We start from the raw sequence: 13655 nt of genomic DNA, 5'->3' as shown, positions 1-13655 counted from the left end.
AGTTTAGTGACAACTAAAAATGTTTCCAAACATTGCCAAATGATCCTTAAGGGTCAAAATTGGCCTTGGTTGAGAGCCACTGTGTAAAAACAAAAGCAGTAGTTTCTAATGTTACCATTATCATCATCATTATCATCAATTAAGACATAGAGTACTTCAGGCGTGTCATTGGAAATTCAAATCCTTTCTACAAAGGAGAAAATAAGCCAGGATGCAGAATAATTAGAGAATTGAGCTTACCCTTACAATGATCCTTTCAGAGATGTGGGCAGACAACAGATAGAACTGATCTTGGTTAGCAGCATACAGTCCAACCACCAACATGAAGTATCTAGTTCAGAAACAGCAGACCAACACCAACATATCAGGGCAGAGACACAATTCATGCAACAGTTAATCAGTAGTGAACTTACCTAGCTGAGTTTACTGATTTAGAGACTGTCTTTTCCCTTCTGCTTTAAACTTCGTCCCCAGGTGAAATGAGAGAGCAATTATTTGATTTACATGCTACTGTCCCCCACTTGCCCCATGTCCAGTTGGAGGTGGCTGTGAGCTGTTTTGCAGGCCCTCTGTGGGAAGAGATACTGGTGGGAACATGGGCTCAGCCCGCCTGTGCTCATTTGGCCTCCCTCACCATTCCTGGGCCCTCAGAACAGGACCCCCCACAAACACAACAGGAAGCCACCAGAGGTTCCTGTGTCCAGAGACACACAAGTCACCTGTCCTGGGCTTGGTCTCATCAGGGCTAGCCCACCATACCTGATCATTCCCACCCTAACCTCTGGACTGTGCCTCCTACACCTTCTCAGGTTTGAACTTTAGTCAAAGACCTGAACCTTCCTTCCATTTGCTCTCAAGGCAATTTTCATCTTCTGTGCTCCCATTGCTTCTTCAAAACTGATGAGATGATTTTAAGATTAGCTGTTGTTTGACAATCAAAACAAAAACTATCCCAACTAGAAAAGCTTTGGCTTTAAAAACTGCATGAAAAAAAAAGCTAACAAATTCTTTCATAACACTACGTAAGTTCTTTGGTTCATCTAGAACAAGAGTCTGTTCATGTATCTAAAATAAATCAGTAAGAATAATAAATATCACAAGTATTGTTATTAACTGTCATTGTGAACTCAAAATGTTTCATGGTTGGCTACGCAGTTTACCTGTTATTTCACTTGGGTCCCTAAAACAACCTTATTCGAGTAGGAATTGTTAGTGTCACCATTTATAAGACAGAAAAATGTGTTTCTGAGAGTCTAAGTTACATGCCCAAGGTGAATGGCAGCATCAAATGTTTAAACTCAATTCTGCCCAATACCAAAACCTTGGTTCTAAAACCAGTGGCTCTCAAAACTTATGCATTGTATCAGAGTCACCTGGAGTGTTTGTTAAAACACACACACACACACACACACACACACACACACAAACAATTTGCTAAGCCCACTTCCTGAGTTTTTGATTTAGTAGGTTTTTGGTGAGACCTGAGAACTTGAATTTCTAACATCCAGGTATTGCTCTCTCTGCTACTCTTGGGACCACACTTTGAGAACCCCAAGTCTAAATCATGCAGGCAATTTTATTTTCTTTTTTAATCAAAAAAGTTATAGCCATGCTTCATGACCAGCGCACACGTTTGAGAAATGCTTATCAGTCTTCCATTCAAGATGGCAATGAGACACGAAGAGATGGTTACTCTAGAAACTCATGGCGGGATCAAGGCTGGTCAGGAGGGTGGGCATGATGAGGAGTGAGGATGGGAGAATAAAGACACGGATGGTAAATGGGATATACCATTAAACTGAAAGAGTCAGAGAAAGGAGGAAAGCAGTTTAAGGAGACCCAGTTTGCCAGAGAGCTCTTAGGCTACTTCCCGGTCAAATAGTGTGACTGGCCACCTGGTGTGTGCAGTGGCACCAATACCTCTGGTCAGGATTTGGCTTCCCCTTCTTTCTCATGTTGTTTGCAGTGGTTTCACTGAAGTGTAAACGTCCCAGCGTTACTTTAGTGACCTGGTCAGCCAGTAGGTCAATTCTAAAATGAACAGCAGAAACACCAAGAGATCATGAGAGAACACAGAGTCCTTGATCATATCCAATCCACTCCTTAAACTCTCAAGTGGGTCCAGTGTGCTTAGAGCCCAGTGCTCATCACTCCGTGAAGGACAGTTTATTCCAACCACCAATTACTAGTCAACACTCCACAGCAAGGTCAGGAGTGGCTGCCAGGGAAGGCCAGGGAATGACTTTCAAGCCACCAAGAAATGCTCACTCAGCTCAAGCTCTGCCCAGAGTTTGTGATGCATGAGGGCTGTGCTCTCCATACACTGCGCATGGGTTCTGTCATTTTCACAGCGGGGAGGAAAGATGCCTTTTGTCTGTGCTGTTGCTATAGCACTCACCTCCTGGCAAGCAACTTCTTTAGGCTCTTCCTGAAGGCCTTGGTTTCCCGTTAAGTACTTGTCCTTCCCTAGTCTAGTGACAGGAGGCAGCCTCCTCCAAAGGAAGGCTATGCCCAGCCTGCTCAGGCAACGGAGAACCAGAAGTACCAGCCATCTGAGTCTGTTTGTCCAAGTGCCTGGTTTGTCGGTTGTAGGACCATCTTCTTCCCAGCCCAATGGGGTTGACTGAGGGTGGAAACCCTGAGCTGTCTTGACTGCCTTCCCAGACAAATGAACCAAAGAGCAAACCCCACTCCAAATCATTCTAGAGACAGAACTCTAACTTTGGACTGCCATGTTGCTATGCATTCTACCAGTGGTGCATGCTTTCTATCTTGGAATCCATTCAGCCATCTATCAATGTAGTCTTAAAAAAATAAGAAAAATGAATTGTATACACAGCTTGGATCTGGAACCTTGAAATTAATCCATGCTAATTTAAATAAAAAATTGGAAGGAAGATATAGCTATAATCTACTTTACGGAACCAAATTTATTATTAAGGTTTTTAGTAATAAAGAATTATTTTTTAAATGGATCTTTTAATAAAGAATTTCCGCTACTATTTCAATGTATTTTACCAATCTTATTTTTGTTGATAAATATGCATTTACAATATTGACATATTATTACTAATTTAGATTCTAACAGTGAATTTCATCTTAAATAAGCAAAACAAATTAGATGATAGATCTTCCCAAAACATTCACCTAGGAATTCAGAAAAGAAATTCTTACTTAACAGGATTGAAAACCTTTTTGCTCCTATCTGCTTGGGACTGTTCAATAGCAATTATTTGATTGGTGGCTTCAACCTATATGGAACAACAAAAAGTAAATTACTTAAGGAGTTAACAAATTAATTTATTTACTAATAAATATGTTCACTAGTAGAGAATATTTCAGTACTTAAAAGGGTCTTCAAGGCACCATGCTAGACTTTGGGCAGGGATTGTAAATCACTGGAAAAACATAAAATCATGGTTCCTGCCTTAAAGCAGTGCACCATTGATGACACAACAAGCAAAGACCTACAAGGTTAAATAACGACGACACAAGACAACAGAGTATTTCAGGTAAGCAGTGAACATAGAGTGGGCTATAAATGGTTGAAACATCAGGAGGCAAATACAGGAGCTAGGCAGCACAAAGGCATGCATTCCTTCATTTTTTCATCCATTCTATAAACTCTTATTGAGCACCTACTATGTTCCAGGGACTGCTCTAAACATTAGAAATAAGAAGTGAACAAAATTAACAAAAATAACTGCTCTTGGGGAAGCTTATATTCTAATATGAAGAAACAATATAAAATATAAATAAGTAGAATATAGAAAGTGACATTTGTTCAGCACCTACTACATACTTTTTTTCCTACTGCATATTATTTCCATGAATAGTAGCAAGAGCCTAATGAAACCAGGCATGTAATATGTAGCTTCTGGGTATTTGCATTTTAACAATCTTTCTGGAAAGAAATTGAGCAGCCTACATCAAGAGTTTTCATAAGGTTCACATCTTTGATGTGTAAATTCCCTCTTAGGAATTTGGCCTCATGCAAAGCTGGGTGCATATAGATGTTCAGTGCAGTTTTATTAATAACCCTAAAAATACTGGAAGTGAGTGAAACTTCCAATAGTACAGGAATTTACATTATGCATCTCTAGGATATAAAACTGAATCATCTTTGTAAACAATATTTTATGGGGTTCTTAATAATATCATGTATTTCAAAACATAATATTAGCAATATGAGATTCATTTAATTTTTTAAAGTTATGTGTTACTTTTAGTTGTCAATGAGCCTTTATTATTTATTCATTTATTTATATGTGTGGTGCTAAGGATTGAACCCAGTGCGTCACATATGCCAGGCAACACTCTACCATGAGCCACAACCCAGCCAAGATTAATTTTAATAACAAGAAAAATTAAGCTACCAAATGATGCATCCTGAATATGAGTGAGTTTTATTTCTTCTTCATATATTTCTATTATTTTTTAAATTTTAATATTTATTTTTCAGTTCTCGGTGGACACAACATCTTTATTTGATTTTTATGTGGTGCTGAGGATCGAACCCAGCACCCCGTGCATGCCAGGCGAGCGCGATACCACTTGAGCCACATCCCCAGCCCCCATAAGTTTCTATTATGTTTCAAATTTTCTACAATGAGGGCTGAGGCTGTGGCTCAGCAGCTACCACGCTTGTCTGGAATGCCTGAGGCACTGGGTTCGATCCTCCGCACCACATATAAATAAATAAATGTCCATTGACAACTAAAAGAAATATATATTAAAAAAATTTTTTTGCTACAATGAAATCCTTTTACTTCCACAGTAAGAAAAGTATGTTTTATTGTTTATTTCCTTGTTGTTTGTATTTGTTTATTTTGTTGCTGTTTTGTTTTAAGAGCTCTGTTGGGAGCACACGAGTTGATGTGTGTATTTATCAGTGTGACAAATACCTGAGGAAAACAACTTGGAGGAAGAAAGATTTATTTTGGCTCACAGTTTCAGAGGTTTCAGTCCATGTTCAGCTGGCGTCAAGGCAGAAACCTCATGGTAGCCAGGAAGCAGAGAAAGATGAAGGGTGGGAGAAAGGACCAGGGACAAGGCCCCAGTGACCTACTTCCTCCCACCATGCCCCACCTGCCGACAGTTTCCACCACCTCCTAGTAGTCCATTTAATTACTAATCCATGCTATCGAGTATCTCATTGGGGACGTTAGCATTTTTGCAGGTCACACTCCACTCATGGACATTGTTGCACTGAGGACCAAGCCTTCAACACATGAGCTTTTGGGAGACATTCCAGATCCCAACCATACCACTGTATTCAGTAACCAAGCCTCATTTTAGGATATCCCACACCCAAGCCCAAGCTGACCATCAGAATGAAATATGTAGATAATGAATACTCGTGCCTGCCAAGGAGCTGGCTAAGAAGTGATAATTTAATAAATACCTTTTGACTGCTCAGACGTCATACTACCTGAATTCTAAACTCAGCTCTGTCACTTACTAACTTGGATGGATTATATAACATGACCAGGCCTCAGTTTCCCCTCTATTAAACCATGGAAAAGGGACACTGTCTAAAATAGTGGTTCTTTGGTTTTTTGCAGGGATTGGGGATACTAGGGATTGAACTCAGGGGCACTCAACCACTGATCCACATCCCCAGCCCTTTTTCATATTTTATTTAGAGACAGTGTCTCACTGAGTTGCTTAGTACATTACTGAGGCTGAGGCTGGCATTGAACTTGTGATCCTCCCGTCTTATTCTCCTGTGCCACTGGGATTATAGGCATGTACCACCGTGCCTGGCTGGTTCTTTGTCTTTTTTAAAGTCAAAACTTCTCTTAGAGAATCTGGTAAAAACTACGAGTCTACTCCATATGAAAAATGCACCAGCATCAATAAGAATAAAATAATGAAGAATAAATTAAATAAAAATAAAAGTAAAAGCAGGACAAGATTTATACACTGAAAACTACAAAAACTATAGTCTGAAGTGGTGCTGTGCCATTGTCTGAGCTCAGTCTTCAGAAATTGGCAGTGTCCACTTCCTGTGTCTGGGAACACTTATTCTTTAAACCCACTCACCATGCAGTGAGGGAGTGCAAACTACTCCTTAAGGAGATGGAGAAAAGCTAAGACCCCACAGCTATGGTCCATTTGAGCTCCAGACTGTGGCCAGCCCAAATGTGACAGGCATGTGAGTGAGCCATCTTGGAAATGGCCCAGCTGAGCTGCCCAGCAGACGACTCCTGAACAGAGTTGTCTTAAAGCCAACCCTGGACCAAGTTGTCCATTTGTAGCCCAAATAAATAATTATTATTTTAAGTCAGTTTTGAGATGGTAAATTACACAGCAATAGATAAATGGAAAACTTAATAAATGTTGACTGAATTATATTAAGCTAAATTTTAAAATTTACCTTAATTCCAAAAGCTTTCAAGTAAAACATTTCTATTGGCTTTAGGCCCATTTGGGTTTTAACAAATTTTGGACTTCCCCAAACTTGGATGTGAATGGTTATCTGAAAATGGTTCTTCTTTTGGCAAACAAAAGCTTCATCTGCTGGCGAGAAATTAAATCCTTTGTCTGTGACAACTTGATAGCCCACATCAGGTCTATGAAAAGAGGAATCAAAAAAACCAATTTTACAAATATTTTCTATACATTTTCTTTCACTGATGATATCAACTGTAAAAACATTTCAAGAAAATATAGTGTTGGAGGCGCCTTTTGCTATATTTAATCAATAGATGTCTTGAATTTTTACTGAGGAAATGAAAACAATCTTTCAAAACACAGTGGGCTCTCTCCCAGCTTTTTATCTTCTTCTCCAAAGGAAGCAGTTCAATTATTGCCAAATAGAAGCACTGTTTCCTTAGACTCCCTATCCCTTTTGTGCTTTCTAAACCCTTAATTTGACTCCACAACACAATGCAAAGATGTAGGTGAAAAGTTGAGAAATCACCGTGTTACTAGGAATATCTGGCATAGAATTAATTTCTTTCCTCCTTTAAAAAAAAAAAAAAAAAGGTCTCTTCAGCTCTGCCATCATTACTCAAATGAGTGAATATTAAGTCCATTGGTACATGTATGAAAAAGCAAACTGGTCAGAATTGCCAGGAATAGTTTTAAATCAAAGTAATCAGATCTGGTTACTCTGCTAACTGGAAACCTGTTGATTAATGGAGTATGGTCATTTCCTTTTTATTCTCCAATCTGGTAATAGTGCTAGAAACCTACCATAGTGACTTTCCTTATTGAAGAAGGAATGGGATGATGGCCGTATAGCTAATCAGACTTTTTACTTTGTTTGTTTTATCATTGCTACTTTTTAATTTTTTTTTCAATTTTTAGTTGTAGATGGACACAAGTACATTTATTTATTTATTTTTATGTGGGACTAAGGATGGAACCCAGTGCCTCATACATGCTAAGCAAGTGCTCTACCATGGAGCCACAACCCCAGCTCCTCATCCTCTTTTTTAATAGCAGTCCTTTGAGTGTAAGATGTTTAATGAAATATTCTAAAAATGTTAATTCAAAGAAAACAACTTAAGTGTGTTCATTATGAAGTAGAGAGGAGAATATAAAAGTTGGTGAGTTTTTCCCATACAGGTTGTAGATATGGAATGATTTTTAATTCAGGGTTCCTAAATATGGATTTCTTTTCTCAGGAAAGAAACATGAGTACTATGGAACCATGAGTACTACACTACTTTGTGGATCTTTGCCTCCTGGGATCTCAATTTGGATGGCTGCCATTATAATAACAACATAGAGTTTCTAAATTTTGCTCTAGTTCCAGAAACAGAAACCATTATTGGGTTTTGCAGGAAAAGAATGTTCATGTTCTTTGTAAGTTAAGCACCTCCTCAATGGATCAAGTCACTGAGTCATTGACTACCTTCAGTAGCTAATAAGTTAAAGGCTTCACAATCATGGTGCCCACCAATAGCAAAAGGTAAATTCATTGCATGAAGAATTTGATAAACCTGTATGTGTTAGGCCATCTGCGAAATTTATATTGAGCCAGGTTTCTAGAACTAATCTGCTAATTTACACTCTAAGGCCTTGATGGATGGAATTGTATAAATTCACTATTAAGGGTAATAAAAAAAAACTGTCTCTGTTTGAAGAAAAAAGGAAATTTTTTTTGTGATGTTCCATGCTTAACTGTCAAAAATTCTGAAAGAAGAAGGTAAGGTTTATACCCCAGACATGATCATTAGTCTGTAATTTAAGAAAGCCTGAATCAACCAACAAGAATTATACTGAAGATGATTCTGGGCCTTAAAGGCCAATCTCTGATTATAGAAATCTACCTGAGAATGCAATTATTATTATTTGGGGGGGTGTATATAACGGAGATTGAATCAGGGGCACTCAACCATTGAGACACATCCCCAGCCCTATTTGCATTTTATTTAAAGACAGGGTCTCACTGAGTTGCTTAGCACCTCACTGTTGCTGAGGCTAGTTTTGAACTTGTGATCCTCCTGTCTCACCCTCCCAAGCCACTGGAATTATGGGGCAATTATGTTTTTGACATTAAAAGTTGAACATCAAGTCAATTAAACTGACTTTAAAAAACTGTTTTATAGCACAACTTTGAAACATCATTCAGAATAAAAGTTAAATAAATTTTAAACCCTAACTCCATTGCTTTTACATAATTTAGGGAGATATTTTGTAATATAGTCTACATAATTATCAAAGAAAAAACAAGTGATTTTTCTCTCTCAATGGCATGACTAGTAAAATCAAGAGAGCCTGAATTATAAACTGGATGAATTTATTTGCCTTCCTTTTTGCTTAGGAAAAGTGAATTATGGCAAAGTATTCAAAATAAATTTGCCTCTCTACCTTTGAATTGATATCATCTCTGTTTTCCCTTTTTTCCAGTTTGTTGGAGCAGAGACAAGCTGTTTAAACAAATTTTTAAATAAATCTCTTCAAGTAAAAAGAGAGAGATAATACCTCAAAGATTGATCAACTCAGATGCATACAGATGGAAAAGTATTAAGGGTTTTAAAAATCATGTGCCTGTGTAGGACAGTGTCATACATTGGTACTAATGCTTCAGAGAGAATGTGGATTGTGCCCCAAGAAAATCAAATAAAGATTGAGACTCAAAACCAAAACCCATAGATTCATACTTTCATTTTCTGATCTCACATAATAGCAAAGATATGAAGTCATGACATTTCAATTATACAACAACTGGTGTTCTTTTCCTCCTATTAAACACACCAACTCCCAGGTCACCTAGCCACTGAACTGCATCCCTAACCCTTTTTATTGTTTTATTTTGAGACAGGATCTCACTACATTGCTTAGGGCCTTGCTAAATTGCTGAGGCTGGCCTCAAATGCACAGTCCTCTTGCCTTGGCCTCACTAGTTGTTGGGATTATAGGGGTATTTAATCAATAGATGTCTTGGGATTACAGGGGTGTACCTGTAATCACACCCTGGCTTAGGCTTTGTTTTAAGAGAAATATTTCTTCCTTCTAGTCCAACATAAACATCTTAATGATAAACTTTGCTATATTTGAATTTGGAAAATACCAAGGAGGTCTTCAAGTTTATCGCTCAATGTATCTCATTTCATATTATATTTATTACTTCAAAATCCTATTTTTTTAACCATTGACTTTTTTTTAGTGTTTCAAAAAGGTATTTATAATGAACGAAAATAACAGCAGCCTTGGGTTGATAAATTATACCCTAAGGAATAAAGAGAAGCACGTTAAAGAGCAATAATGCATGAGTGCACATTTATTTTTTCAACTGTAGTGTTAAAAAATAAGGTGAAACTTTTCTAATTTTAGGATAATTTGTATGATTTGATTTCAGTCTCTTAATATAAGGAAACCACCAACTATGGATGCAGGCTAAACATTCAAAATATGCAATGTGTTGACAATACTGATTTTAGAGTTGGTCACTGGATAACAACTTAATGTGACCCCAAAAATGTCTTTTGTGGTATTATAAATTAACTGCAGGACTAAATGTTAGTGTATTGGGAAAACTCAATCTTCCAGCTTTTAGTTTAAACTGGGCATGAGATCCCAGAAAGATCCCCTCTCTCCCCAGCATTTAGTAGGTAAATTATAATGAGTTAGAGTTACAAGTCTGGGTCCTGAAGGCCAGAAGCCCATGTTCCAACTATCTTTCATCCAGGATGCAAAACAGGTGTATGACAGACACTTTCTCATTGACCCATCCCATTTGATGGGGTGACACCCAAGCCCAAATACTTGGGTTCAGTACTGAGATCCAGCACCTGCCCTTCCCCCTCAGCCTCTAGCCCTCCACCCCCCAGGCACTGGGGAGGCCACTTACAGTTTTTCATAATGACTGTTTAATAAACTATGCCAAGGAACGCTTTGGTATGGCTGCCACTTCAGGGAAGGAGAGCACTGGTCTACAGGCATCCCATTCTGTCCCTCGCCGTCAAGGTCCTGTACTTCATTGTTGTGACTCCTACCTGTCATTGCAAAGAAACAGGTGAGTTAGATCCTTCCTACTAGATTCTTCTTCCTAGATTCACAGACAGCTGCATGGCCATGTGTGAGGCAGAGTGACCTTGGGACAGGTGTCAAATGCTGGGAGGTAGGAGGCATGTTGCTGCCTGTGTCCTCTTCAGTAAGACAAGCAACTTGAGATCAGTGACTGCTATGGGGAGGTGGTGGACACTTGTAGGAGACTTCATCCTTAATATCAATCTACTACTTCTACCATGTGATTCAGAGAAGTCTACGTTCAGCCCTAGGAGGGTCTAAATAGATCAAAGTAAATATTCAGTACTTGCTTCAGAGGTGGCCACGTGGGCTAATCCAACCCAAGCAGAGTGGATCTCAGCACTTTGGGAAATGTGGGTTCAAAGATGCTCACTCTTTTCCATGAGGTTTGAACCCATGAGATAACATGTCCAGGAGCTGCTGGCACCATTTTGGAACATAAGGGAAAAGCCCATCTGGGAATGAAGTTATGCCAATAGAAGCAGTTAACAAAGAGGGGCACCTGATCAGATGATTTGATTTGAGTTCTGCGATCCAATTGTACCCTCCTAAGTTACAGGAGCCAAGAGAGCCACTGGTTTTAAAGGGTTTGTTTTGTTTTGTTGCTCTTTCTCTCTTTTGCTTTGTTGCGTATAAGGCAATTTGATGTTTTTGTTTTTGTTAATTGCAACCAACATACCCTAATTTGTTACAGGTCTTGGTGGCACCAAGATTCTGTGGCTTTAATTACCCTTTTTAATTTAGATGAGTTATTTATTCACTTACTATCTTACTTCTCTCCATTGTAGAATAGAGATTAAAAATATGTGCTGCCCACCTTCTAACATAGAGAATAAAATAATAAAGTGAAAACACCTTGAGAAGTTCAAACCAAGATAAAGTAACAGAGTTCTTGTTAGCATGTAATATCAACTATATGAAATTGCCACTTTTGTTCATCAAAAATGGTCAAATAACAGCCTTTTCACATGGTGACCACTATTTTTGAATAATCCCTGTAAGCTCTCTCTCTTAATTTGAATATGCCTCCCAAACTGTGCAATTCAACCTCAGATTGTGTTTATATAAAATGCTATTGGTATATTTGCTGTTTCCCTTTTCTTCTACCATCACTCATGCCTGACGTCAGGAGTGAAAGGGAAACAGTGGGTGTTGGTAAAACCAGGTGCAGGCTGTCAGCAATAACCCAGAAATAGGACATTAACTTCTATTGAATGTGCCACTTAGCCCAGAGCTTGGGAAATGCAGTAGCAAAGGGATGGGTTTTCTTTTGCTCATCTAACTCTTCCTTTCTTTAGGCTTCTATTGAGGTCTTCTTGAAATAAGTAAATCAATAGACCTGCTTCCAGTTGCTTTTGATCTCAAATGTCACAAAAAATGAGATTTTTCTTGGAGTATCGTCATCAAATGTCACCTAAGCAAAACATGTATTTTTTTGGTTTTTATAAGGCCAAATCTCCCACGCTAGAGAGATTTTGGAAAATCCTGAAAAATTTCTTCCCACCTAAGGACATTGGAGGTGGGATCTTCTCTTCCCTCACTCCTCCAAAAGCTACCTGGCCTAAAATATTTTTGAAAAAGTAAATAAATAAATAAAGCCCTTCCACATTTCTGCTTCCATCAAATTCAGAGAAAGGGGAAACCAGTGCTTCCTTTCTTCTTTCATTTCTTCCTTCTTTCTCTCCTACAATGGAGAGGAGGTCAAGGAAGAGTCAAAGGGTTTGAATCACAACTTTATACCTAATGGCTGAACATTCCTAAGAAAATGATTTAAGCTCTCTGAGTTTCCATGTCCTCATGTGCAAAGTGGGAATAGCCATATATACCTTCCAGGGGTGGTGCAAGGATCCCATGAAGGAATAATGTCTATGAAGTGCTTAATCCAGCAACTGCCACCATAGCATTTAAACAACACTGCCTTTGGATATTAGTGTCCCTGTCATTATCACCTATACTTGTTGCAGCAAGGGGACTCAGATACGCTTGGGAAGTGCTGCTTGGCCTCCATATAACTCTAGGTAACTATTGGCAGTACTTGGCTACAAACCAGCTAACACAGCCAGCTTCCTACTCAAGCCTGGCAGCAAGGTCAATGTGCCCAGGTACATGGTCAAAGGCCAGCTCCACTCCTCCAGACACTGATAGGGAGGGTGGTCAGGGGACTGGGACTATTGGCATCATCCTCAGAAATCAGCATTTCCTGCCCTGCCTAACACAACAGCAAAGGTTTCAAAACAGTAAAAGTAACACGGTCATAGCTTTCCTGTGAGGTGTAATTCCAGACAGAAGCTGAGCCTAATGCTGGGACTTATTATTACTACTAACAACAAGAGCTGCTACTCTGGGTGATTTCTGTATACATGCACAGACACTTCGCCTAGTATTTTACCAGCTCCTAAAGTCATCTTCAAGGTGAGGATCCTTTTCTTTTTCAATAAACTTTTTTATCTGAGTATTTTATATATAAAGAAAAGTACACAGATCATGAGCACCCAATTTTATTTTTCTTATGAAATGAATTCTGTGTAATTACCATTAAATCAAGCAATAGGTTGCTTCCAGCCCTCTAGGAGACCCCCCCAAAGCCCTTCTTCCAGTAAGTAATTTCTCCTGTCAAAAACTGATAATTGTCCTGAAATCTAACCTTACAGAGGAGTTTATAGAAATGGAACAATATGATATGATATATTCTATTCCAGGTCTACTCTCAGGTTGGCAGATATGCTTGAAGAGAGGCCACGAAACATTTCTAGAGTGGTTGTGAAGCAAGTTTTCTTAATCTCATTAACCAGAGTAGAAACTAAGATTCTAAGTCCTGACAGCATTTGCCCGGTGTCACAGCTGTTGAGTGGAAGAGCTAGGGTTCAAACACTTCTCTGCTCTTCATGCAAGATCTCTTGAGAAAATCTAACACCGAGAGAAACAGAAGTGTGAAGGCAGCAAATGCCTGAGTCCCACCCCGTGGAGGAAATGGAAAGCTTGCCTCTGACGCCTTTCAAAATATTGTGTGTACTTTGCTCTAAACAAATCGCCGAGATAAGTGGAAATTATTATCATTTGATGATCAAGAAAGATTATCTGAGAATTCCCAGATACCAGACAGATGAGACTGGCACTTTCCTGATTCTAGAGGGTGAACACAGCCAATATACCTCTCACCATGGGCCAAT

General features: G+C 38.9%; 1 protein-coding gene across 1 annotated transcript in view; it reads right to left on the bottom strand.

Annotated features, from left to right (window-relative positions):
• Positions 1 to 13655, bottom strand: part of Myrfl (myelin regulatory factor like) — a 116430-nt gene that overhangs the window by 53644 nt on the left and 49131 nt on the right. Inside the window, exons 6-10 of the mRNA XM_076855407.1 lie at positions 10307 to 10460; positions 6380 to 6575; positions 3175 to 3251; positions 1921 to 2031; positions 241 to 331 (exon numbers count right to left, since the gene is read on the bottom strand). Of these exons, the coding sequence (XP_076711522.1) occupies positions 241 to 331; positions 1921 to 2031; positions 3175 to 3251; positions 6380 to 6575; positions 10307 to 10460 (629 nt within the window). The remainder of the gene's footprint in view (positions 1 to 240; positions 332 to 1920; positions 2032 to 3174; positions 3252 to 6379; positions 6576 to 10306; positions 10461 to 13655) is intronic.

The sequence above is a fragment of the Callospermophilus lateralis genome, chromosome 4 (assembly GCF_048772815.1).
Source record: "Callospermophilus lateralis isolate mCalLat2 chromosome 4, mCalLat2.hap1, whole genome shotgun sequence".
In the NCBI taxonomy this organism is placed as follows: Eukaryota; Metazoa; Chordata; class Mammalia; order Rodentia; family Sciuridae; genus Callospermophilus; species Callospermophilus lateralis.
Note: the sequence above shows the minus strand (reverse complement) of the source record. Positions and strands in the feature narration are given on the sequence as shown.